Raw genomic sequence first — 22,987 nt, 5'->3', positions numbered from 1 at the left:
TATGTAACTATAATATGGCCAGGCTTTGTAATGCTGTCATGCTAAATTCTTTACTGAAGATGCAACTTATATTTGGGAGATTTGGAAGGTGATTGCCAGCACATGGTTTGGCTGTTTAAAGCAGTAATAACATACAAATTATGTCAGTAGCATACAAGATTGTGTAAATAATTTGTAATATCCTATTGTTAATGTGAAAAGAAGTGATTGTGCCCCCAGTGCACTTCTGGTGATCAGACATTAAGGAAACTGGCTATTGATTAGAGTTATTTTGATTACTAAACTTGTTTTGAATTAACGTTAGCCTTTGGCTAGGCCTGCAACCCATACTATTCAGTGGCAGTATAGTAAGTATTTTGCAGGAATTATTTAATCATCAAGTTTATCAGTGTATTTATCAATATATATTTTCTTAATTGGTAAAAATTTTCTTTAATTTTTACACAGAATTAGGTTCCTGTTGTTGCCCAGGGGCAAGGAGAGTGATCCTGATCATTTTGACACTGAGCAGCTGTTTAGCTTTGAAACTTTGCCCCTAAGTCCTTCCTTGTCCCCTTTTGGTTGGTCATCTTAGATGAATAGGGAAATTTTGAATGGTTTTTGGAAATATTGCTAGCAAAATAGCTTGCATTTGTGTTCTTCACAGCTTATAGATTTTTCTAAAATATTCTCATTTTATCTTCTTAATAATTTCGTAAATGGGTAAACTTTCATACTCATTTTGCAGATCAGAAAACTGACATTTATCAGTGAAATGATTTGCCCAAGAGCTCGAGACATTAATGACAAGCTTGTACTCAAGCCTAAGTCATTTGCTGCCAAATTCTGCATGAACATTTTTACTTTCTCTGTGAACTAATGAAATATGTAAGATGTAGCATGTGTCCTAAGATGGAAAAGCCAGAGAAAATCGCTTCTTAATTCTTTTTCTTTTTTTCTTTTTTCTTTTTTTTTTTTTTTTTTTTGCTACATGCATCTTGGGAATCTGTCTCCTTGAAAATCTTACTAAATTATAACGGTCCTTATTGCCACTTCTTTTTAAAATATTTTTTATTTTTATTTATTTTTGAGAGATAAAGGGCAGAGAGAGAGGGAGACACAGCTCCAAGCAGGCTCTGCGCTGTCAGCAGAGAACCCAGTGCAGGGCTGGAACTCCCAAACCGTGAGATGTAGACTTGAGCCAAAGTCAAGAGTTACATGCTTAACTGAGCCACCCAGGTGCTCCCCTTATTGCCACTTCTTAAGTTAAAAATGATCAGTCATTTTTTTTAATGTTTCAACTAATTGTTGCTGCAGTAAAATTGGAAATGTAGCTTTTTGAGGCAGTGGGTGGGAAAATCTAGTAAAATTGTAAAAAGGGAATGGATTTTAAAACTATTTTCCTAAAATTTTTCTTAGTACTGCAGATCAACAAGGATGATGTAACTGCTCTACACTGTAAAGTGGTATGCCTTATTCAAAATGGAAGTTTCAAGGAAGCCTTGAATGTCATCAACACTCACACTAAAGTGTTAGCCAAGTAAGTGATTCAGTTAGTTGTTTGTGCAGTTATTAGAAATATGTTTACTGTAACTCTAACCATTTCCATGGTTTTTCTTCTCTATTGAGTGATTTTTGACCTTTTCTTTCTTTCCTTTTTTTTTGTTTTTTTTTTTTTGTTTGTTTTTTGTTTTTTGTTTCCTGTTTGCTAGTAGTATTTCTGAAACTGGAAGGAGCAATAGTATCTTTGTTCTTTTCTGCCTTAGGAAGTATTTTTTCTTAAGTCTATTTATTTATTTTGAGAGAGAGAATGCGAGTGGGATGGGCAGAGAGAGCAAGAATCCCAAGCAGGCTCTCCACTGACAGCGCAGAGCCCCAGGCAGGGCTTGAACTTACGAACCCAAGCTCATAACCTGAGTCAAAGTCTGATGCTTAACTGACTGAGCTGCCCATGTGCCCTAGGGAGCCTTTTTCTTTGAACCACTAAGAAGCAAGTAAACTGCTGAGGGATATGGGGCATAAATATAATGATTTCTTTGAGGACATAAGGAGAACAACTTAGAAGTTTAATTAAAAAAAATAAAAGGCAGGGGTGCCTGGGTGGCTCAGTCGGTTAAGCGGCTGACTTCGGCTCAGGTCATAATCTCACGGTTTGTGAGTTCAGGCCCCGCATCAGGCTCTGTGCTGACAGCTCAGAGCCTGGAGCCTGCTTCGGACTCTGTGTCTCCTCTCTCTGCCCCTCCCCTGCTCGTACTCTCTGTCTCTCAAAAAAAAAATTTTTTTTAAATAAAAAAAATTTAAAAAAAAAGGCAGAATGGGTAGAACTAGAACCTCTAGGGTAAGGATGTATAAGTAGAGGTCTTTAGGATAGTATGTCAGTCTTAGCCTGACCTCTGTGCCTACCTCCTTTGAGAATGATTTAGGTGAGTATGATTTTAGGCCAAGATCATTCAGTTTTAGAGCTCTTTAGCAGTCTTTAAAATGTATAACATTTGTTGTTATTTTTGTTAATCTTTTTCATTTCTCATTTCATGAACTGTGAACCTACATTCTAAATTGTTACTGCAACTTAATTTTCTTTATAGTTATGCCTAAGCCCCAGAAGAAATGTGTATTGAAATAAAGTTTGCAGCATATTTACCTTTTTTTTTTTTTTTTGATGTTTATTCATTTTCAAGAGAGAGATATGAGCAGGGGAGGGATAAAAGATCCGAAGCGAGCTCTGAGCTGACTGCAGCAAGCGCAATGCAGGGCTTGAACTCACGAACTGTGAGGTCATGCCCTGAGCCAAAGTTAGATAGATGCTCAACTGACTGAGCTACCCAGGTGTCCCCAGCATATTTACTCTTTGATGAAATATTGGTTTATAAATTTAAAAACGGTGTACAGTGTACCCTTGAACAATGCAGGCACGAACCCTCCATGTAGTCAAAAATTTGAGTATTCCTTTAGACTCCTCAAAAATGTTACTGATAGCTTATTATTGACTGGAAGCCTAACAGATGACAAACAGTCAATTAACACATACTTTTAGGTTATATGTATTATATACTATATTTGTACAGTAAAGGAAGCCAGAGGAAAGAAAATGATATTAAGAAAGTCATAAGAAAACACACTTAAAGTACTATACTATTTATTTTTAAAAATCCACATATAAGTAGACTCATACAGTTCAACCTGTGTTGTTCAGAGGTCAACTGTATAGTTAGTGTACTTTTCATATAAGAAAAGGAGGATATAAGAATTTATAGGTGTATTTTCCTGAGTTTAGAAAAACAAACACTAGATGGAGAACAGTGAATTAAAGTAATCACTTCTAGGAGGTAAAGGGGAACAGGATAGATATGAATAGCCCTGGAATAAAACCTCTTAGTGCATATATACCTTTCTGGGTTTGGGGTTTGTTTGTTTTTTCTTTAACTATATACATGTAGATAGATGGAAAACTAATTTTAAAACTTAATTAAAAATATAAGAGGAAATAAAGGGGACTCTGCTTTCTAGTAAACATGTTTATACTAAAATTCAATATCTTTTTGAGTTTTGGCCATTTTGTGAGGTAGGGAAATTTTCAAATAATGTTTTTTAGGCAAGTAAATAAAAGATATTGTCATTTGCTTCATAAATATTCTTCCTCATGGGTTATGGTTAAAACTCCCAAAATGAGTTTCAGGTTGTCATATTAGTGTAGCTGAGTTAAGTCAATGTAGATAAGTAGTATTTTTGTTGTTGTGTGTTTTACCATTTGTTTGCTTATAAGCACTATGTTCTTTTAAGATTTTAGTTACCTTTTCTTTGCTACTCATTTGCTTCTTGAACAAATTTAAAGCAGCTTTATAGGATTTACTATTTCATTAATAGATTTAAGAGACTACTATAATAACCCATTTAAAATAGTGTTCAGATAGTCTTTTTGTCTAAAGTAATTAGTTATTTAGCTGATTCATTATTTCATTCTCTCTTTTTTTAAATGTTTATTTATTTTTTGGGAGAGCACGACCAGGGGAGGAACAGAGAGGGGGGACAGAAGATCTGAAGCAGGCTCTGTCTGCGCTGACAGGCTGACAGTAGTGAGCCTGATGTGGGGCTCAAACTCACGAACTGCGAGCATTATTTCATTCTTAACTGTTTGTTTCAAAAGGCCAATAATTCTAATAAGAATATCCATGAAAGCAAGAGAGGCAAGGGACATGGATGTAGTATTTTCTGCCATTTGTGAACTGTTTTTCAGACGTGTCACTAAATGTTGTCAGTTTTTTCATCCATTGTTAATGGTATTAAATGACTTAATATAGATCAGGTGCTTACAGCAGTGTCTGGCATATGGTGGGTGCTCTGCAGTGTTAACTAATGACCAGATACTGGGTTTTTTTTTCTTTTTCAGTAATTCTCTTTCCTTTGAGAAGGCATATTGTGAGTACAGGCTGAACAGAATTGAGAATGCCTTGAAGACCATAGAAAGTGCCAATCAGCAGACAGACAAACTAAAGGAGCTTTATGGACAAGTGGTAATTACTGCTTTAAAATACCTGTTGACATTCATCCTGAGTGAGCATGATTATACCTGTAGCAAGGAGCAGGGATGAGGAACCCCAGCCCATCCTGAAAACTCGCCACCAAACCAATTCTTGAGGTTTCAGTATAGTCCCTCTTGATCTTCACACAAACGTTTGCATATATACTGTTCTATGAATAAATGGCTTCTTCATGGTAATTAGAAAATTAAAGAAAATTTAAAACTATCCTATCAAATTATAATTTTTTAGTTGGAAAGGTGAAGGCCAGGGGGATATGTTTAAAATAAATTATGATGGATAAGAATCTGGATGAATTCAGGTAGTTTATGAAATCCCTAAAATATCTTATTCTGAAAGGGTTTTGAGACCTGTTTAAGCCTAATGTAAAAATAGGGCTATTAAGGATGAGAGGACAGAAATGTTTTATTAGATTTAACAAAATCCTCTTAAAGATTTTTAAAATGTTATTAAGGGCAAATAATGTTGTATTAAATGTATTGTCCCAAGAGATGGTAGGAGTTTAACAATACATACAGGTTGGAGAAAGATTTGGGCAAGTTCATGGATTGTAGGTTTAGAAAGAACTTTTAAGGTAAGCTGGGCAAATTTAGGGTAAATTCCAGCATTTTGAGATTGATGAAGGGCACCAATTTCTGTCAGACATGGTTGATTTAATTTACCCAGAGTGGCAGTTCTTCTTGCCCTTCAAGAACAACTTGAATGAAATAAGCAGGAATTATGTTCTGTGTACTTGATATATTACCCCTTTACTAGCTCATTTTTGGGAAGGAGAAAATGAAGATCAAATAAAGTGAACTCCTAGGAAGTATTAAGTCCTTTTGTTAACATCTAATTTTGTTCTTGTTTATTGGAGCTTAATACTCATGGGTGGGGAAATGTTTTCATTGTAAGTCAGATCTAGGTAGCAGGGTGATTTCCTTGGAAAGGTTTTCTTTTACAGCCCACTTAGGCACTTACCCAGCCTCAGGAAGGAGGTAAATACAATGACTTTTCTTTTTGGATCATGCCTACAAACCTGCAGTATAGTAGAGATTCATTGCCGAGTAACTTTGCAAGTATTAGTAGCACACAGAACTAATTGAAAAGTTATAAAGGAAACTGTTGATTGCCCATAACATGCTAAATTAGGTTTGCTACTTAGTGATTCCAAAAAGGATTTGTACGATGTTTGAGACTTAATACTGTATTTGTCTTCCTCTCTGGTTTTTTACTTGCTATTTGTCTCCCTAGCTATACCGGTTAGAACGCTATGATGAATGCTTAGCAGTGTATAGAGATCTTGTCCGAAACTCCCAAGATGATTATGATGAGGAGAGAAAAACAAACCTTTCAGCAGTTGTTGCAGCACAAAGCAATTGGGAAAAAGTGGTTCCAGTGAGTATCCCCGTGTACCCACACAACTATGAAACAATAATCCTATCTAGTGTTTGACTTTTATTTTGCTCCACGGCAGGAGAACTTGGGTCTCCAAGAAGGCACACATGAACTATGCTACAATGCTGCATGTGCACTGATAGGACAAGGCCATCTGAGCCAGGCAATGAAAATCCTACAAAAAGCTGAAGGTTGGAAATTTATTAAATTTATGTGTAATTGTAATAAATAACTATTATTAAAATAGTTATTTCCAAAAATTGTACTCGACTTTTGTGAAGTTTGTAAATGGAAATAATGATATAGTGGGAGTTTTTCAAAGTTCATCTAGCTTTATGGGGCACCTAGGTGGCTCAGTTGGTTAAGTGTCCAACTTTGGCTCATGATTTCACAGTCTGTGAGTTTGAGCCCCAGGTCGGGCTCTTTGCTGACAGTTCAGATCCTGGAGCCTGCTTCGAATTCTGTGTCTCCGTCTCTCTCTGCCCCTCCTCCCCTGCTCGTACTCTGTCTCAACAATAAATAAACATAAAAAAAAAAACAGTTCATCTAGCTTTTCTCTTGGCATTTTAACATATCTCTCCCTTATTTCTGTCTAATCCCTAAGCCAGAGTACTTGTCCATTTTCATCCACACCAAACCTTAATTTTGAGGAGGTTTTTGAATGAATTACTATGAATATTAAATGTAAATTGAGTTCATGTCAAGTATTTACAGCAATACGTGGCATATAACATAAGCATCCAATAAATACTGGTTATCATTATTAAACTGGTACTCAAGTATAATGATAATTTAGTGTGACTGTGTGGGTACGTGCATGCATGTGCATACACAGCATGTATATTGGTGACACTATTCAAGCACATCTTAACTCCGTTTAACATGTTTCCATATATAGCATTTACATGCTCTGAACAAGCTTTTAATTAAGAAAAAAGAAAAACAGCCTATTAGAGAACTTATGTCTGGTTTCAACTCCTGGAACATGTAAACTTTTCTTCTGAATACATATTTCCCTGGAAGCTATAAACGTGATATAGGGACTACAGTAAATGGTGTAGAGGAAAAAATGGTGAAATGAGGTATATGTTTGAGAATTATAATTTCTTGATTATACCTAGTATTGACAGTAGTATGGGAAAAGGATATTCTTATACATGGAAGATTTGAGTATAAAGTAGTGCCAACTTTGCAGTGGGCAATTTGGTGATATGTAGCAGATTTTAAAATTTGCTTACCCTTTGATCCAAGGATTTCATTTTAAGAAAATAATTAAATTAATTAAAAGCAAATAATTAGATAAATGAAATTTATTTTAAGAAAATAATTAGATAAGTTCATATATGTATTTTTATGAATGCTAATTGAAGGGGTAGTCATAAGAAAGAAATTTAAGGCATGATGAGTTTCTGTCCTGTAAGAGGATTGGCTAAGTTTTACCATAACCACAAAATAGATTATTATTATTTTAAATGATTGCATGGTAATGTAGATCTATATTTATTATAATCTGAAGATATCTACATATTATTAGATGAGGAAGGGGGTCTCAAAATAGTATGTAGAATGTATCTGTTTCATTTTAACAGTAGCTGTGCATTTGCATTTAGAAAATAGTAATTGAAATGCGAATAGTGGTTCTTTTGGTGGTGAAATTATTGTCATTGTTTTAATACTTTTTTTGTCATTGGTTTTTTGCAGTCAACATTTGTTACATTTATATTTTTTAATTCCCTTAAAATTTTTTTATTGTTTTTTTTTTTAATGTTTATTTTGAGAGAAAGAAAGCACACGTGTGTACAGGGGAGGGACAGAGAGAGGGAGAGAGAGAATTCCAGGCAGGCCCCATGCTGTCAGTGCAGAGCCCAACCTGGGGCCTTGTTCCACAACCGTGAGATCATGACTTGAGCTGAAATCAAGAGTTGGACACTTAACCGATTGAGGCACCCAGGCTAAAATTTTTTTTTAACCTAGAGATTACAAATGAAAGAAAAATGCCAGAGAGCTAGAATAACGAAAACGGATAATATTTATGTAACATAGTTGATGCTAATAATAAAGTTCAAGTTTGCTTATTATTAAAATTATCTTGAAATCTTCTTCCTAAGAATTTAATTTTTGTCCTTTGGAATGGTGAAAGGAATGGGAGTTACCCTGCAATGTTAATTTTAAAACCATTTTTTTCCTATAGATCTTTGCCGCCGTTCATTATCAGAAGATTCTGTAAGTATTCCAGTGTTAAACCCAGATTTTACACTTCTGACTAATATGAATTTATAGGAGGCTTTGTTGTAGTGTTTATTAACTTGTTGAAATAGGTAATTTATTTCATATAAATAGAATAGAAACCCTCTTGATCAGTTATTTGATGGAGTCTCAGGCTGAGGAATTACAATAACAATTTTTATATACCTTATACATTTTATTTTAAATTCATATTAATATAAATTCATTGTCTTATTTTAGATATAAGGCTCAGGTCTTTGAATATGGGTCCTTTTATAGGAATTCCATGCATATTTCTTTAATGAACCACAAATAATCCAGTAGTCAACGATTTTCAGTTTTGTTTAAGTGCAGTACCTTAAAGACAGCTGTGAAGTAGTTTCATTACAGAGTCCTTATAGCTGTTAGCTTTTTCACCAATCTTTTATTGTTTTCTAGCTCATACCTGTTGACACAGCAGTTTACTCTAGGAATCCCCTTTATCAGATTCCTAAATTTTAACAAAACTGACAGTAAGGGAAATTTTCTGAAAATTACATGTTGTCTTTGAGATCATGTATCTTTTGAATGTTTGGAACACTTGGTAATTATGAAGATCAATTTGGAGAATTTACAGGGGAAAAAAGTTTCTTTTTCTACTTAGGATGGGACTGAGGAAGACCCACAGGCAGAACTGGCCATCATTCATGGGCAGATGGCCTATATTCTGCAGCTTCAGGGTCGTACAGAGGAGGCGTTGCAACTTTACAATCAGATAATAAAACTAAAGTAAGTAAATTATTGAAATGAAATGCCTTTTACAGAGGATGAAGTTTCTTTGTAAATGTTTGTTCCTTTTTGACTGTTGTTTATTGTTCACAGGCCGACAGATGTGGGATTGCTGGCTGTGATTGCAAATAATATCATTACTATTAACAAGGTATGGGCTATCCATGGCTTTCTTATATTTTACATTGAAAACATATTACCTCGGCTTTGTCCTAGGGTAACTGTTCTTTTTCCATGACACAGTACAGCTGTAGCAAAATTACAATGGAGAGTGTTATTTAACTTTCATAACGATGATGATTCTGCAAGCCATATTCAGATAATAAAACTTTTTTGTAGTTACAGACTCTGGACTTTAAAATCTTGGCCTTTTACCAGTTTATAATAATGTAGAGAATCTATGTATTGAAAAATAAATTGGACTTTTTTTATGTTTTTATTTCTTTTCGAGAGAGAACGTGCAAGAGAGAGTGGGGGAGGGACAGAGAGGGGAACACAAGAGGATCGAAAGTGGGCTTCCTGCTGATAGCAGAGAGCCCAATGTGGGACTCAATCCCACGAGCTGCAAAATCATGACCTGAGCTGAAGTCAGACGCTCAACTAACTGAGCCACCCAGGTGCCCATTGTTTAGACTTAAACTGAAAGCTTAACATGCATGTTTTATGTGACATTTTCATCTAATGAGTCTGAATACAAGTTTTCTATATAAATAATTTTTTTCTTTCTCGTGGTTTTTATTTGGGGGGAGGGGAAACATGGACAGGTTTTCTCTCTACCCACTCCCAATACTACATGTAAAATATTACAAGTGTGTATATAAACAGGTCTAAAGAGTACTGTGTTAGTAAAATTAACTACCATTTAGAACACTGTTTTAATGGAAGAACATTTCAAGTTCAGATTTGAAATTCAAGTCAGCAGAAAATAAGTAACATTTGATTCCTTTTGATCAGCTGTGTGAATCTTCAAGTGTCATTTATTTCATCTTCACAGTTACGTTTCTAGGTGGCAGTACTTATCTCTGATTTATAGGAATATAATCTAAGGCTGAAAGGAGTTAAAACAGTTTGTGTAAGGTCACACAGCCTGTGTTAAAGGTGGAACTTGGATTCAGATTCCAGAGATTCAATTCTCTGATTGCAGAGTCCTTCATGGTAGTTCTCCCCTTCTATAGTAGAAATCTAGAGAATCCCCAGAAAATGAGATAAAAGCATTAGGGCCAGTAGTAGTTATAGGATGTTGCAGGCTATCAGCATAGTTTAGGTCTCCAAAAATAGATTGTGGCATTTGAATCTTAGCATTATATACCTGCCTGTGTTTATGAATTATTTGAAATGCCAGTGAGGATAAATTCATTTTACTTGGATATATGATTATGGAAAGGAGAGTGTGTGAAACACTAAATATCTTAATCTCATTGTAATTATATGCCAAACTTTCTTTACTCAACAAACTTTTTATTCAGAATAGTGCTGGATGCTATAGGTAATGCAAAGAAATATGAAACTCAGTCTTAATCATTATATTGTTCAAACTTTTTGACTTTTAACTGAAGTATTGGTGAAAGAAAAGATCTCCATGTTGGCAAATTTGTAGATGACCCTTGAAAAGGAGGGTTACAGTTTAAGCAAGTGAACATATGGAGAAATATTTGACCTGTGGGAGGAAACTAAGAAAACAAATTAAAAGGATATGTACTGGTTTGGAGCTTCACACTCAGAAAAAGTAGAATTTATTCTAGATTTCTTCTTTGCTTCCTTTTAGTCTTCATACTAATAGAAGACCTGGTTTAAAAAGCATAGGGATATCATTTATTTGCAAATAGATATATTATTTAACAAAGAATATTGTGCACACAGTAGACATTCACATGCTCAGTTTGGCCTTCTCAGGATTCAATGTAATTTAATTGTCTTCCTTATCCTAGAAAGGTATGTGACATTCTAGAATTCTTAACAATAACACTGTGCTTGTCCCACATAGAAGTTTGAGAAATTGAACTTATTTGAGCTTCTACCTAGGTGAGAAGTGTGTGTGTTGGGGGGGGGGGGGTGGGGAACAGTACATTACATTAGCATTTTTTGCTAAAAATGGGTTCAAAAGAGGTGTGAATTTATTTCTAAATTTTAATGATATGCTTACGTAATGACTATTGCAAAGAGAAATGAATTGCGCTCCTCGTTTGTTATCTAAATTCTAAAGGGCATAGTTTGTAGCTTGCATATTTCTTTGTATCTTTGTCATTAGTCCTAATTTCCAGTGTAAGATTTGTTCTGTCCATATGTACTTTTCTTCACAAAGCTCAAAACAAGCAGTTAAGAGTGGAAGGATAAATCAAAAGAAAACCAAGAACCTAAGACAAATTTATATGCATCTTAGAGATTTAGGCAACCTAACCAGGTAGATGTATTATCTTCCAAGCTCTCTTGTGTATTAAATGGAAGAGTAATAAAGTCTTGAAGTGTTAAAAGAGTTAAAGTCTGAGATTGCTGTTAATGGCAGATGAACTTTTTTTTGTCAGGACCAAAATGTCTTTGACTCCAAGAAGAAGGTGAAATTAACCAATGCAGAAGGAGTAGAGTTTAAGCTTTCCAAGAAACAGCTGCAAGCTATAGAATTTAACAAAGCTTTGCTTGCTATGTACACAAACCAGGTAGGTAACAAACCTCCAATTCCACTGGCTAGCCCTTTTGGAGTATGGCATAAGGGGTGCATCAGTACAATTTATTTATTTATTTTTTGTCTTATATAAGTACAATTTATTTATATACAAATAAACATATATATTATATAAATAAATATATATAAATAAATCAGTACAACTTATTTACATTTTTTGTCTTATATGTCATGTGTTCTTCAGAATGTCATGTATCAGATTTTATTTGTTAAACAAGTAATTTGCACAATTCTTTGTAAGGGTCTGCAGCTGCCTTTTAAGAGGAAGAAAACATTATTCACACTTGTAAATGAGATAATGTTCTCATTACCTTATTTCTGATCTGAGTTAAAGTAGAAGTCATTAAAGATGTCGACTGTGATTATAGGTTTAAGATCTTTCATTTTATTTTTTACTATTTACTTAAGTTATAAATGCTAAGGATGTAATTCTAACTCTAACATGCATTAATTCTAAATAATGATTTTATATTCTTCTGTAACAGAGGTTTTCAGTGGGAGTGAGAGGCAATAACATTTTTATTATTTAGAACTGAGTCTAGATACTTTAGCAAGAAATACCTATACATTTTGTTGTTTTGAAGCAAAGACTGATACTTGTATTTTTTTTAACAAAATTCTGGAATTTAAGCATACAAATTAATGTTTAGAACTAGTCCTTTCCTAAATACTTTCATAACTCATGGCTTAAATTTAGTAAATGGAAATTTTTTTCCTATAAGAAAAAATTGAGAATAGATATTATAAACCACTTCTTTCACCCTAGATAGTTGTTCACTTACTGTTGTCTTTCAGCTGAGTTCCCTCCTCTTCCACCCCCATCCTTTTCTTTTTGGTCATTCACTTACTGTTTAATTTCATTAACCAACTTATTTGGGGGTGGGGGGGATACTATCTTTTAGGCAGAACAGTGCCGCAAAATATCTGCCAGTTTACAGTCCCAAAGTCCTGAGCATCTCCTGCCTGTATTAATCCAAGCTGCCCAGCTCTGCCGGGAAAAGCAGCACGTAAAAGCAATAGAGCTGCTTCAGGTAAAGGAATTACTTGAATTTTTAATGAGGTGTCAGAGAGTTGCATCCTTGTTTTATTTTCATTATAATAGCCTGCAAACTTGTAAATAAAATGGGAAAACTAATAGGTAATATACCACTAGACAAATTCCACAGTGTCACTTTAGTTAATTCTTGAGCTACCACTTTGTTTTGTGTAAGTTTGCATTAATGTTTGCCTAAACCCTGAGGAATGCTTTTCATTTGGAGATCAATTTAGCATGAGTTAAAGGTTTGTTTTAGGTTTATAATACCAGAACATGCTTAATCTTTTTCAGTAATGTATTTTCCAATGAGTCCCAGTCTAAAAACTCAAACAATTACAGAGATACTGACTTGGTTTTTGTCATTCTAAACCAACTGCTAGATTACATGTTTGAAATTCCTGAGGGTACACTACATTGGAAAGTTGAACTGGGTAAAATTAGGACCATCCTGAAGGGCAGAGTTGTCTAGGCAGGGGTTCTCAGTAAGGATATATCATCTGTTTTGAGTATCTTATTTAAACAAACAGAACTATGTGGTAACCTGAATTATTATTTGTCTAGTAATGACTTCCTGGAACTTGATATTATTACACTTTCCGAGCATAATTTGATGTTTTTTTTCAGACATAATTTTAAAACAAAATAGGTATCAAATAAAATTTTTCCGGAATTAAAATTTTGATCTAAAACCAGAACTTTACTATCTTAAAACTGGATTTAAAATTCTGTGTAGATTTGGTAATTGAAACATGTGCAGCTAGTTGAATAAATTAGGTGTGATTTTTTTTTTTTTCCCTCCAACTAAAACATTTTAGGAATTCTCAGATCAACATCCAGAAAATGCAGCTGAAATTAAGCTGACCATGGCACAACTGAAAATTTCCCAAGGTATTGATAGTGATTTCATCATGGTTAAAATATCATTTTAATGGAAACATGATTAAAATGATTCTGAAGTGCTTGTGGGTTATGTGATTTAAAAAATTTTGCGCAATGATGAATCATAATTATCGATGTTTCAAACAGCCTTTTCTTGGGTTATTAAATTTTTAGAATGATTCTCAGTATATGCCTTGAAAGTCAGTAGAAGCAAAGGATTCCTATGTTTCAAAAGATCATGCTTAACGCAAATTTCCTGGGTATGTCATGTGTAGAAATGCTTCTGTCACTTGGTAGTATCTATGTGAAATAAGGGTTACTTTGCATTCTAGTTCTCAGAATTTCTTAATCCTTTATCCTTTGTTTATATTTTGACTCATATCTTTGGGGGAGAAGAGGCAAGACAGTTTAATGAAAACTGATGTTTTTGAATCTTACAAAAAACTGCTTTTGTTTTTGCCCATGATTCTAAACAAACCCTGAGTGATTGTCTGTAGCTATGTATTATCTGCATTTGGTAACCACTATCCAAGTATAACTATTTTAAGTTTAAAATTAAACGAAATTTTAAAAGCCAGTTCCTCCTTTGTGCTAGACACATTTCAGAAGCTTCATAACCACATGTGGTTAGTTGAACAGGGTAGATTAGGAAATTTCCATCATAGAAAGTTGTATCTCTGGTGTAGACCATGCATTCTCAGCATTGGGTGGTGGGGATCAGTTGTTTGGTGGATGATCAGAAAAATTACAGATATTATGATGGCTGAAATGAAAATTTCATGGGTAAAGATGAGAATTGACAAGGGGGGGGGGGGAGGAAATGTCTTAAAAGGCTCCATAGTGTATAGTAATGAAAACAAGATTGAGAAACATTGTTGGTCTTGGGGTGCCTGGCTGGCTCAGTTGGTAGACCGTGAGACTCTTGATCTCAGGGTTGTGAGTTCAAGCCCCAGAGCCCCATGTTGGGCATAAAGATTACTCTAAAAGAGAAAATACAAATGGGCGCCTGGGTGGCTTAGCTGGTTAAGTGTCCAACTCTTGAGACTCTTGATTTCAGCTCAGGTCATGAACTCATGGTTTGTGAGTTCAAGCCCTGTGTCAGGCTCTGCACTGTCCTGACAGCACAGAGATTCTCTGTCTTTGTCTCTCTCTCTCTGCCCTTCTCCCATTCATGTGCACACGTTGGCATGCACAGATGCTCTCTCTTTCAAATATAAATAAACATTAAAAAAAAAATTATTGATCTTCCTGTTACCCATACTCACATTTCCTTAACTTCCTCTCTTAATTTTTCTTTTCCCACCTCTCCTTTTTCTTGCTCTTCCCCTTATTTTCTTTACTTCTCCAGTTTTCAGTTTATTTTTGAAAGGATTATTTATCGTACTAAAATTACTAAGAGCCTATCATGGTTCCTGTGACAAGTCTTTGAAAGGTTATGTTAGTGAGGTATGCAATGAGTAAAAAAACAGTATTTTGACACCATAGGAAGTTTGCCATTGCGCTCCCATCTACAGTATTTCATATTTCAAAGTCTTTAGGGTAGAGCTTCCTTTAAGTGACAGTCTACGAAAGGATAAATAGAACTTAACAGACTAGGTGGGAGTTGGGATACTTCTTTTCTGGTAACATCTCTGCCATTAACTCTGTGGGTGTAAGCAAACTATATTGTTTCTTTAGGACTCCGTTTCTTTATGTATATGTAAAAAGAATAAGTAGAGTACATTATCTCCAAGATCCCAAAGCTTGAGTATTTAGAGATACTACAAAGTGACTTAAACTTCTTGTATTTTTTTCATAATATGTTTTCTTCAGTGTGATGATGATGATGTTTTTAATCTCTCAAGGTAATATATCCAAAGCATGTCTAATATTGAGAAGCATAGAAGAGTTAAAACATAAACCAGGCATGGTGAGTTTAAAATATTAAAAGACTGAAAGTAATGGAATTATAGTTTGTTGGTATGTTTGATTTCTTTGTATTTAATTTCTATTTATTCATAATGCAGTAGTAGTTAAAATACAGTTATTTATCTGGTATACATTTAATCTCACTTTATGTTCTGCTTTGCATTGGTTTATTAGGCAAATATTTGAGGCACTATTTAGGCTTTATATTATCACTGAAAGCCAACTTTAAATAATCTAAGACCTACATAGGGAATTTCTTAGCCTAAATTATTCTGTCATGTCTTCAGTGTGGTATTTTGAGCTAAAACAATTTAGTAATAGTGGCCAACAAATTTAGTTTTTATTTCTCTGATGATTCAAGCATCACAGGTTTAAATCAGTGATGTTGCTGTGAAAGCATGTGTTTCAAAGCAGAGACTAATGCTGTAGTTGGTGGTATGTGCATTTATTGTATAGGGACTTTTATTCATGTCTGTATCCTCTAACACAGCTTGTTTACAGTCAGCACTCAGTAAATGTATAACAGTAGTGCTTTCTCTTTTGAAGACTCATATTTTAAAGACTGGGTGATAATTACTTTATATTAGAAGCAAACGTAAAGGTTCCTACTATTTCATATCTGGCCTTTCAAGAAATATTTCCACTTCATCTAGATTGTTGAATTTATTGGCATAAAAGTTGTTCCGATATTTCTTATTTATCTCTTTAAGATCTGTAGAACCTCTCTCATTCCTGACACTGGCTGTTCAGGTCTTCTTTTTCTGTTTTCTGGTCAGTTTAGCCAGAGGTTCATCAGTTTTACTGATTTTCTCTAAGATCCAGCTTTTTGTTTCTCTTTCCTTTCTGACCTCATCTCATTGTGCCCCTCCCATTCTCACTATACTCCAGCCACATGGGCCTCCATGCCTCCATACCAGGCAAGCTTTTCACTGGCTTTTTGTAGTTCAGGCCAGATACAACTTATGGGACATTAGCTGTGCTGCAGTGTACCTCACCAATCAAACATTGGAAGTCCCAGCAATGTCTTACCTTATAAACTAATACTCTAAACACTTACTCTCAACTTGTTGTACTTACCTTACCATACACTGGTAACAAACTGTGAACTGGCACTACTTTAAGAGGAAAGCTGGGGTGCCTGGGTGGCTCAGTCAGTTAAGCGTCCAGCTTCGGCTCAGGTCATGATCTCGCGGTTTGTGAGTTTGAGCCCCGCGTCAGGCTCTGTGCTGACAGCTCAGAGCCTGGAGCCTGCTTCCGATTCTGTGTCTCCCTCTCTCTCTGCCCCAGGGTCTCCCACTTGTGCTCTCTCTCTGTCTCTCAAAAATGAATAAATATTAAAAAAAATATTTTTTAATAATAATAAAAAAATAGGAAAGTTACATTTTATAGATAACTACCTTTGCATTTGGAAACCACTGCTGTATACAGTATTTCTAGTTACTGTGCTCTAAAAAGATAATAATTTTTATGATGAATTTGGTATTGACAGAGCCTAGCAACTTTTATTTTCTATTTCTTCAATTTTTTTCATTTTCGAAAAGCTTATTCTGGGAGAGAAGGGAATTTTATTCATTAATTTATACTTTTGGCTGGGTAGGTGTCTGCATTAGTGACTATGTACAGCCATGAGGAAGATATTGATAGTGCCATTGAGGTCTTCACGCAAGCTATCCAGTGGTATCAAAACCATCAGGTAAATATGTGGAAGAAATTGTCATGAGGGCATGTTTTTACATAAAAATAAAAAGCTTCAGGGGCACCTGGGTGGCTCAGTTGGCTAAACATCCTACTTTGGCTCAGGTAATGATTTCATGATTCATGGGTTTGAGCCCTGCATCAGGCTCTGTGCTGATAGTTCAGAGCCTGGAGCTTGCTTTGGATTCTATGTCTCCCTCTCTCTGCTCCCCCCTGCTCGCATTCTCTCTCTCTGTCTCTCAAAAAAATAAAACATTAAAAAAAAATAAAAAGCTGCAAGTAGTGAACTTAGTGAATAAAATATTCCAAGTCACTGTTTAAAGAATGGAATATTATTAGACTGTCAAATTAATTTTTTAAGTATACCGAGTAACGTTATTAGAAATAGGAATGGCTGCAAAATTAAAAACAGAAGTTCAGTTATGGTTTTAACTGTGTGTGTGTGTGTGTGTGTGTGTGTGTGTGTGTGTGTGTGTGTGTGTTCGTGTATAATCTCAAAAAACAGTAATACATGAGTGCATTAGGAGTGCTCATCTTGTCGAGAGAGAGCTCGTGGATGGTAGTAATTGGTGAAACAATAAATACACGCAGTAATTGTATCTCATGTGTCCATGGAATAGGAACACTTTTCATTTTTTCCATTATGGGTTTGTTTATAGGCAGTATCCAATTTATAAATATACATTCACACAGTATTTATACTGTTAGCACTATTAGCAGTGGAGGGATATCAGGGTTCTGGGAAATACTGTGTTAATATTTGAGAACTGTGGTGACATATCTTTAATATTTGCTCATGGGGAAATATTTCTAGTTATAGACAGTGTAGAGATAGGTTATGCTCCAAATTCATAAATTGGTCATCACTTGTATAATTTGTCTACCTCCCTCCCTGTATGTGTGTTATTTTTTGTTGTTTCATGCATTCAGTATAACTTAAGATGAGGAATGTAATGGATAGGTCCATCTTAAAGGTCTAATGAATATAATAACTTTATGAACTTGCTAGATATTTAGCTTAAAACTTTTTTTTCCTCTTCTTATTGAACCTGTAGCCCAAATCTTCTGCTCATTTGTCCTTGATAAGAGAAGCTGCAAACTTCAAACTCAAATATGGGCGGAAAAAGGAGGCAATTAGTGACCTAGAACAGCTATGGAAGTAAGTTCTGAAAGGTGGAGATGTAAAAATGCAAATTGTATTGCTGTTACTTGATACAAATAAGTTATTTTCTTGTTTATGTTACTTTTTCCAGTTTCATAAACTGTTTACTATCCTTTTTTTTTAGACAAAATCCAAAAGATATTCACACCCTGGCGCAGCTTATTTCTGCTTACTCACTTGTAGATCCTGAGAAGGCAAAAGCGTATCCTTTTGATTGTTGTTCCAGATAGCTCCCAAATGCATGCTAGATCCTTTCCACTACCTCATTTGACCAGGGCTTTTTCTGTCGTCGTTTTTGCTTTTTGTTTTTTGTATTTTTTTTAAGACTTTATTTTTAAGTAATCTCTACAACCATCGTGGGGCTGGAAATCACACCCCAAGATGAAGAGTCCGCAGGCTCCACAGCTGAGCCAGCCAGGTGCCCACTCCCCAGCAGGACTTTTTCTGTTGTAAGTTTCAACAAACAAACAACACCCTCTACTAACTAGTAAGAGCAAAAATGAGAATTTATTGATCTACATGACTAAAAACTACCATAACAGATCCATCTTGGGGTACAGTTTGATCCAGAAGCAAAAATGAAGTCAACAAGATGCAGCTGTGTCTCTTCAGGTTCAAGTCCAGCAGCATAAAAAAAAAAAAAAGAAAAAGCATATTTTATTTGAGTAGTTGTGAAAGATTCTGAGATGTCATTTTGATTGAGCTGTCTTAAGTTACATGCCCATCTCAATTACTGGAGAGATTCAGTGCCTTAATTGGCTGTGCTACTCTGCTCCATCAGGGTGTGCTCATGAACCCAAGGTGGAGTGGTGGATGCTAAGCAGCCATGAGTCAAAACTTTTATAGTGAGCAAGTCTATGATGTATAACCGTGGTAGTTGTTTTAGAATGGAGATTTTATTAAGCCACCATCTTGAAGTGTGTCACTGAGTTAAGGAATGGATGATTAAATTATTGCTCTTTTTTCAGGGTATATGATATGTAATTGACCTTATGACCTGATTTGTTATTCTGTAGAAGATTTAAGAACATTTTTTTTACTTTTGGCAAAGGACATCAAAAACTGTCTTTCTTTTAACAGACATATATATGTATATATATTGTGTTCCTGAACTCCTGTTCAATCCCAGTCTTAGTAAACACCTGCCCTCGTCAGATAGTATGTCTCTGAAAGTAGATGTCGAGGCTCTTGAAAATTCTCCTGGTGCTACTTACATTCGGAAAAAGGGTGGAAAAGTTGCTGGAGATAGTCAACCAAAGGAGCAAGGGTAATGTTTTTCATTGTAACATTCACTAATGCTGACTTTAAATTATATAAGGAATAAAAAATACATTCTGTGAAAATTCCATGTGAATAAAGTTTAAGTCCCCTTTGTTCCCCTTCTCTTTTGCTATACCCAGTTCTTAGTCCTCATCCTGTTTACCCCCTAGTAGTGTACTCTGTTCCCCCTAGTACTGAGTGTATATCCTTCAGGATCTTCTTTGTGTTTACACACAAAGATAATTTTAAAATATTTTCTTTGGATTGGTTTATTTTTTGTTTTTTTTACAGAAGGGAGTAATATATTGTTCTTACTGTTTTCCGCCTTTTGTTCTACTGAGTCGTGGAGATTTTTCCATATTCCTAGTATAGACATACTTCATTCTTTTTATGCATAGTATTCCATTGGCTGGATATTCTCTACTTTTTTTATTTGTAAGTTTTTGATGTACACTTAGTACATCATTTAGTAATTCTATACCAGAATTCAGATGAAGTTTATTTTGTTGATTTGGAGGAAGGATTAGCCAGCTACATTAACTTAGAAGTCATTCTTTTTTTTTTTTTTCTTTTTTAAAGTTTACCTATTTATTTTGAGAGAAAGAGAAAGAGAGAGCTCACACATGTGTGCAAGAGTAGGGGAGGGGCAGAGGGGGAGAAAGAATCCCAAGCGGGCTCAGTGCCACAGGCTTGAACCCACAAACTGTGAGGTGGTGACCTGAGCCTAAATCAAGAGATGGACTCTCAACCGACTGAGCACCCAGGTGCCCTAGAAGTCAGCAATTCTTACTCTCCCATATTGCCATCTCAGAAACACTGTGGAGGCCTACAGTGTAATGTTTAAGATTCTATGAATAGAGAGTCAGGATGAATAGAGAATGGAAGGCATATAACCCTTCCCCCAGATTTGTGACTTTCATAATTTTTCACTGTTTTCTCCTTTTTTGAAAGAATGCCTTTTGAAATGCAAATTTTTTGTAACTTAAAAAAATATATCAACAACAGTATATGATTAACTTCGTTATGAACTCTATTTGGTAAAAAAAATAAAAAATAAAAAAAGCACTGTCATCCTGATAATAGGTTTTTAAAACTAAAATAAGGAATTGTAGGTCCCAGAGATACTACATTGTTCCATATTCCATTTCATCATATAAGTCCTACCTCAAGCTTCACCAAAATGAAAAATTCAAGCCAGATCTTAAGGGGATTTTTAAATAACACCTATTTTATATATCTTTAGTAATTTTTTTCCTCTTCCAAAACAGAGTTGAGTAATCAGTAGGAATATAGTTCTTTTCTAATTCTTTATTTATTTATTTATTTAATTTTTAACTAATGTCTATATCCAGCATTGGGGCTTGAATTTACAGCCCAAGAATAAGAGTCACTGCTTTTCCAAATGAGCCAGCCGGGTGCCCCCTTTTCTAATCCTAAGTCTAGCAGAAGGAAATAATAAATTAAATCCATTTAATTTCAGTAAAGGTTGCATGCTCTGTGATTGTGCAGAGCATAGAGGAGTACACCAGAGGGAACAGTTTCTTCCTGGGGACAGTCAGGGGTTAAAAAACTACTTCAAGGAGGAAGTGATTGTGTTGACTCTTAAAGAGGATGAATTAAGCAGAGAGCAAGCAAAAGCAAAGAAGAAATTGCAGAGAACCTTTGAGAAATTGCAGGTCTGACTGTAGAGTGTGATTAGTAGAGAGTCAATTTAGAAGACTATTGCATGGTCTGGGTGAGAGATGAAACTCGAAAGTAAGACCCTGTTGGGGCATTTGGGTAGTTCAGTTGGTTAAGCATCCACCATTTGATTTTGGCTCAGGTTGTGATCTCATATTTCATGGGTTTGAGCCCCACGCTGAGTGTGCGCTGAGCGTAGAGCCTGCTTGGGATTCTCTCTCTCCCTCTCTCTCTTCTACTCCCCTGCTTGCGTTCTCCTTCTTAAAATAAATAAAAAGTAAACATTAAGGGACACTTGGCTCAGTCAAACATCCAACTTCAGCTCAGGTCATGATCTCACAGTTCATAAGTTGAAGCCCCACATGGGGGCTGACAGCTCAGAGTCTGGAGCCTGCTTCATATTCAGTGTCTCGTTCTCTTTCTGTTCTTCCCCTGCTCGTGCTGTCTCTGCCCCTCCCTCTGTGTGTGTGTGTGTCTCTCTCTCTCTCTCTCTCTCTGTCTCCCCCCCCTCTCCCTCTCTCTCTCTCTCTCTCTCTCTCTCGCAAAAATAAACATTTAAAAAAGTTTTTAAAGAAAGTAAATAAATAAACATCAAATAAATAAAGACACTGTATGTTGCATATCCTATTTTTGAGGGTACCCCGAAAGAACTTCCACAATTGAATGACTTGTTAGAATGACTTCTTGGCAGGAATTGTTGCAGTCTCATCTTTATGCTTCACTGTTTCATAGTTCCCATAGAGATATAGCACATATGATTATGTACAGAGGTATTTTCTGTCTGCCTCTTAACTGCTGTCAATACTTGCTGAAGTGTCTTCTTGATTTTTCATGCTCCTTTCAGCACCACCACCCCCTTTTTTGGTCAGTGTACTTAATGAAGATTTTACTTAAAAAATTCTATAAACTTACCAGTTTCAAGATTTGAAGGATAAAGAAGTACAGAGTAAAAGCTTGCTCCCACCCATGTGTGCTCTCCTCTCTCCAAGGTCACAGCCAATGTTACTTGTCTTACATACCCTCCCAGAGATATTCTTTGTGTGTATGATATGTATACATGTTCTTTTGCCTAAGAGTTTAGTTACCTGTTGTTTTACCAAGCATATAACTTCACATAGTATTGTAGATTTTTATGCTTATTCAAGTTTCTTCCCTTTTTACACAGACTTAATATATGGCAATGTAAATGGTATCTACATTGCTAGCCCTCTTTTAAACCACTTTCCAAAAGCTGCAGTGTACGAAGCTTGATTAAACTTAACCAGTATACTGAAAACAATAATACATTGTGTGTTAACTAACTAGCATTTAAATAAAAATTTGAGGAGGAAAAAAAATACCTAGAGAGGAATTGAGATTATGACTTACTCAATTTAACATTTGTTCCTGCAGCTACTTGAAGAGCAGCAGAATTAGTGCCCCAGCATTGGCTCTTCCATCACAGACACTTGAAGCCAGCCAACCTGAAAACAATGACCTCACTCAAACCATTTTTAAAGGCTTTTAGGAAGGACAGATGCTCCATTGGGTGATACCTTGTTCCATCAGTATGTATGGAATCCTCTCCACCCAAGGCCAATTTCTACTGGCAGAGTTTGTTCAGTGTGTTTTTGTTTTTGAATAAAATATGCTTGAATGCAAAAGTGGAAAAAGTAAAAATAAAAAAAAAAAAATAAACTTAACCAGTATTAATATCCCAGCTAGTTTATAAAGTTTGGCAAGACAATATAAAATCTTAAATGCCTTTATGATAAAATGCCCAGCTCACTCTTTTGCACGTTTATTCTGCTGTAAATATT

General features: G+C 35.3%; 1 protein-coding gene across 2 annotated transcripts in view; it reads left to right on the top strand.

Moving 5' to 3' along the window:
• The window catches only part of SRP72 (signal recognition particle 72), a 29,283-nt gene that overhangs the window by 942 nt on the left and 5,354 nt on the right, over window positions 1-22,987 (top strand). For both annotated transcript variants that reach the window (XM_043604377.1, XM_043604387.1), the window contains exons 2-16: window positions 1,399-1,519; window positions 4,367-4,490; window positions 5,751-5,894; window positions 5,974-6,085; window positions 8,086-8,117; window positions 8,764-8,888; window positions 8,982-9,039; window positions 11,411-11,542; window positions 12,471-12,599; window positions 13,420-13,492; window positions 15,328-15,392; window positions 16,989-17,084; window positions 18,142-18,245; window positions 18,373-18,450; window positions 19,378-19,515. In XM_043604377.1, coding sequence (XP_043460312.1) covers window positions 1,399-1,519; window positions 4,367-4,490; window positions 5,751-5,894; window positions 5,974-6,085; window positions 8,086-8,117; window positions 8,764-8,888; window positions 8,982-9,039; window positions 11,411-11,542; window positions 12,471-12,599; window positions 13,420-13,492; window positions 15,328-15,392; window positions 16,989-17,084; window positions 18,142-18,245; window positions 18,373-18,450; window positions 19,378-19,515 — 1,531 coding nt within the window. The remainder of the gene's footprint in view (window positions 1-1,398; window positions 1,520-4,366; window positions 4,491-5,750; window positions 5,895-5,973; window positions 6,086-8,085; window positions 8,118-8,763; window positions 8,889-8,981; window positions 9,040-11,410; window positions 11,543-12,470; window positions 12,600-13,419; window positions 13,493-15,327; window positions 15,393-16,988; window positions 17,085-18,141; window positions 18,246-18,372; window positions 18,451-19,377; window positions 19,516-22,987) is intronic.

Source organism: Prionailurus bengalensis, chromosome B1 (genome assembly GCF_016509475.1).
Source record: "Prionailurus bengalensis isolate Pbe53 chromosome B1, Fcat_Pben_1.1_paternal_pri, whole genome shotgun sequence".
Classification (NCBI taxonomy): domain Eukaryota; kingdom Metazoa; phylum Chordata; class Mammalia; order Carnivora; family Felidae; genus Prionailurus; species Prionailurus bengalensis.
Note: the sequence above shows the minus strand (reverse complement) of the source record. Positions and strands in the feature narration are given on the sequence as shown.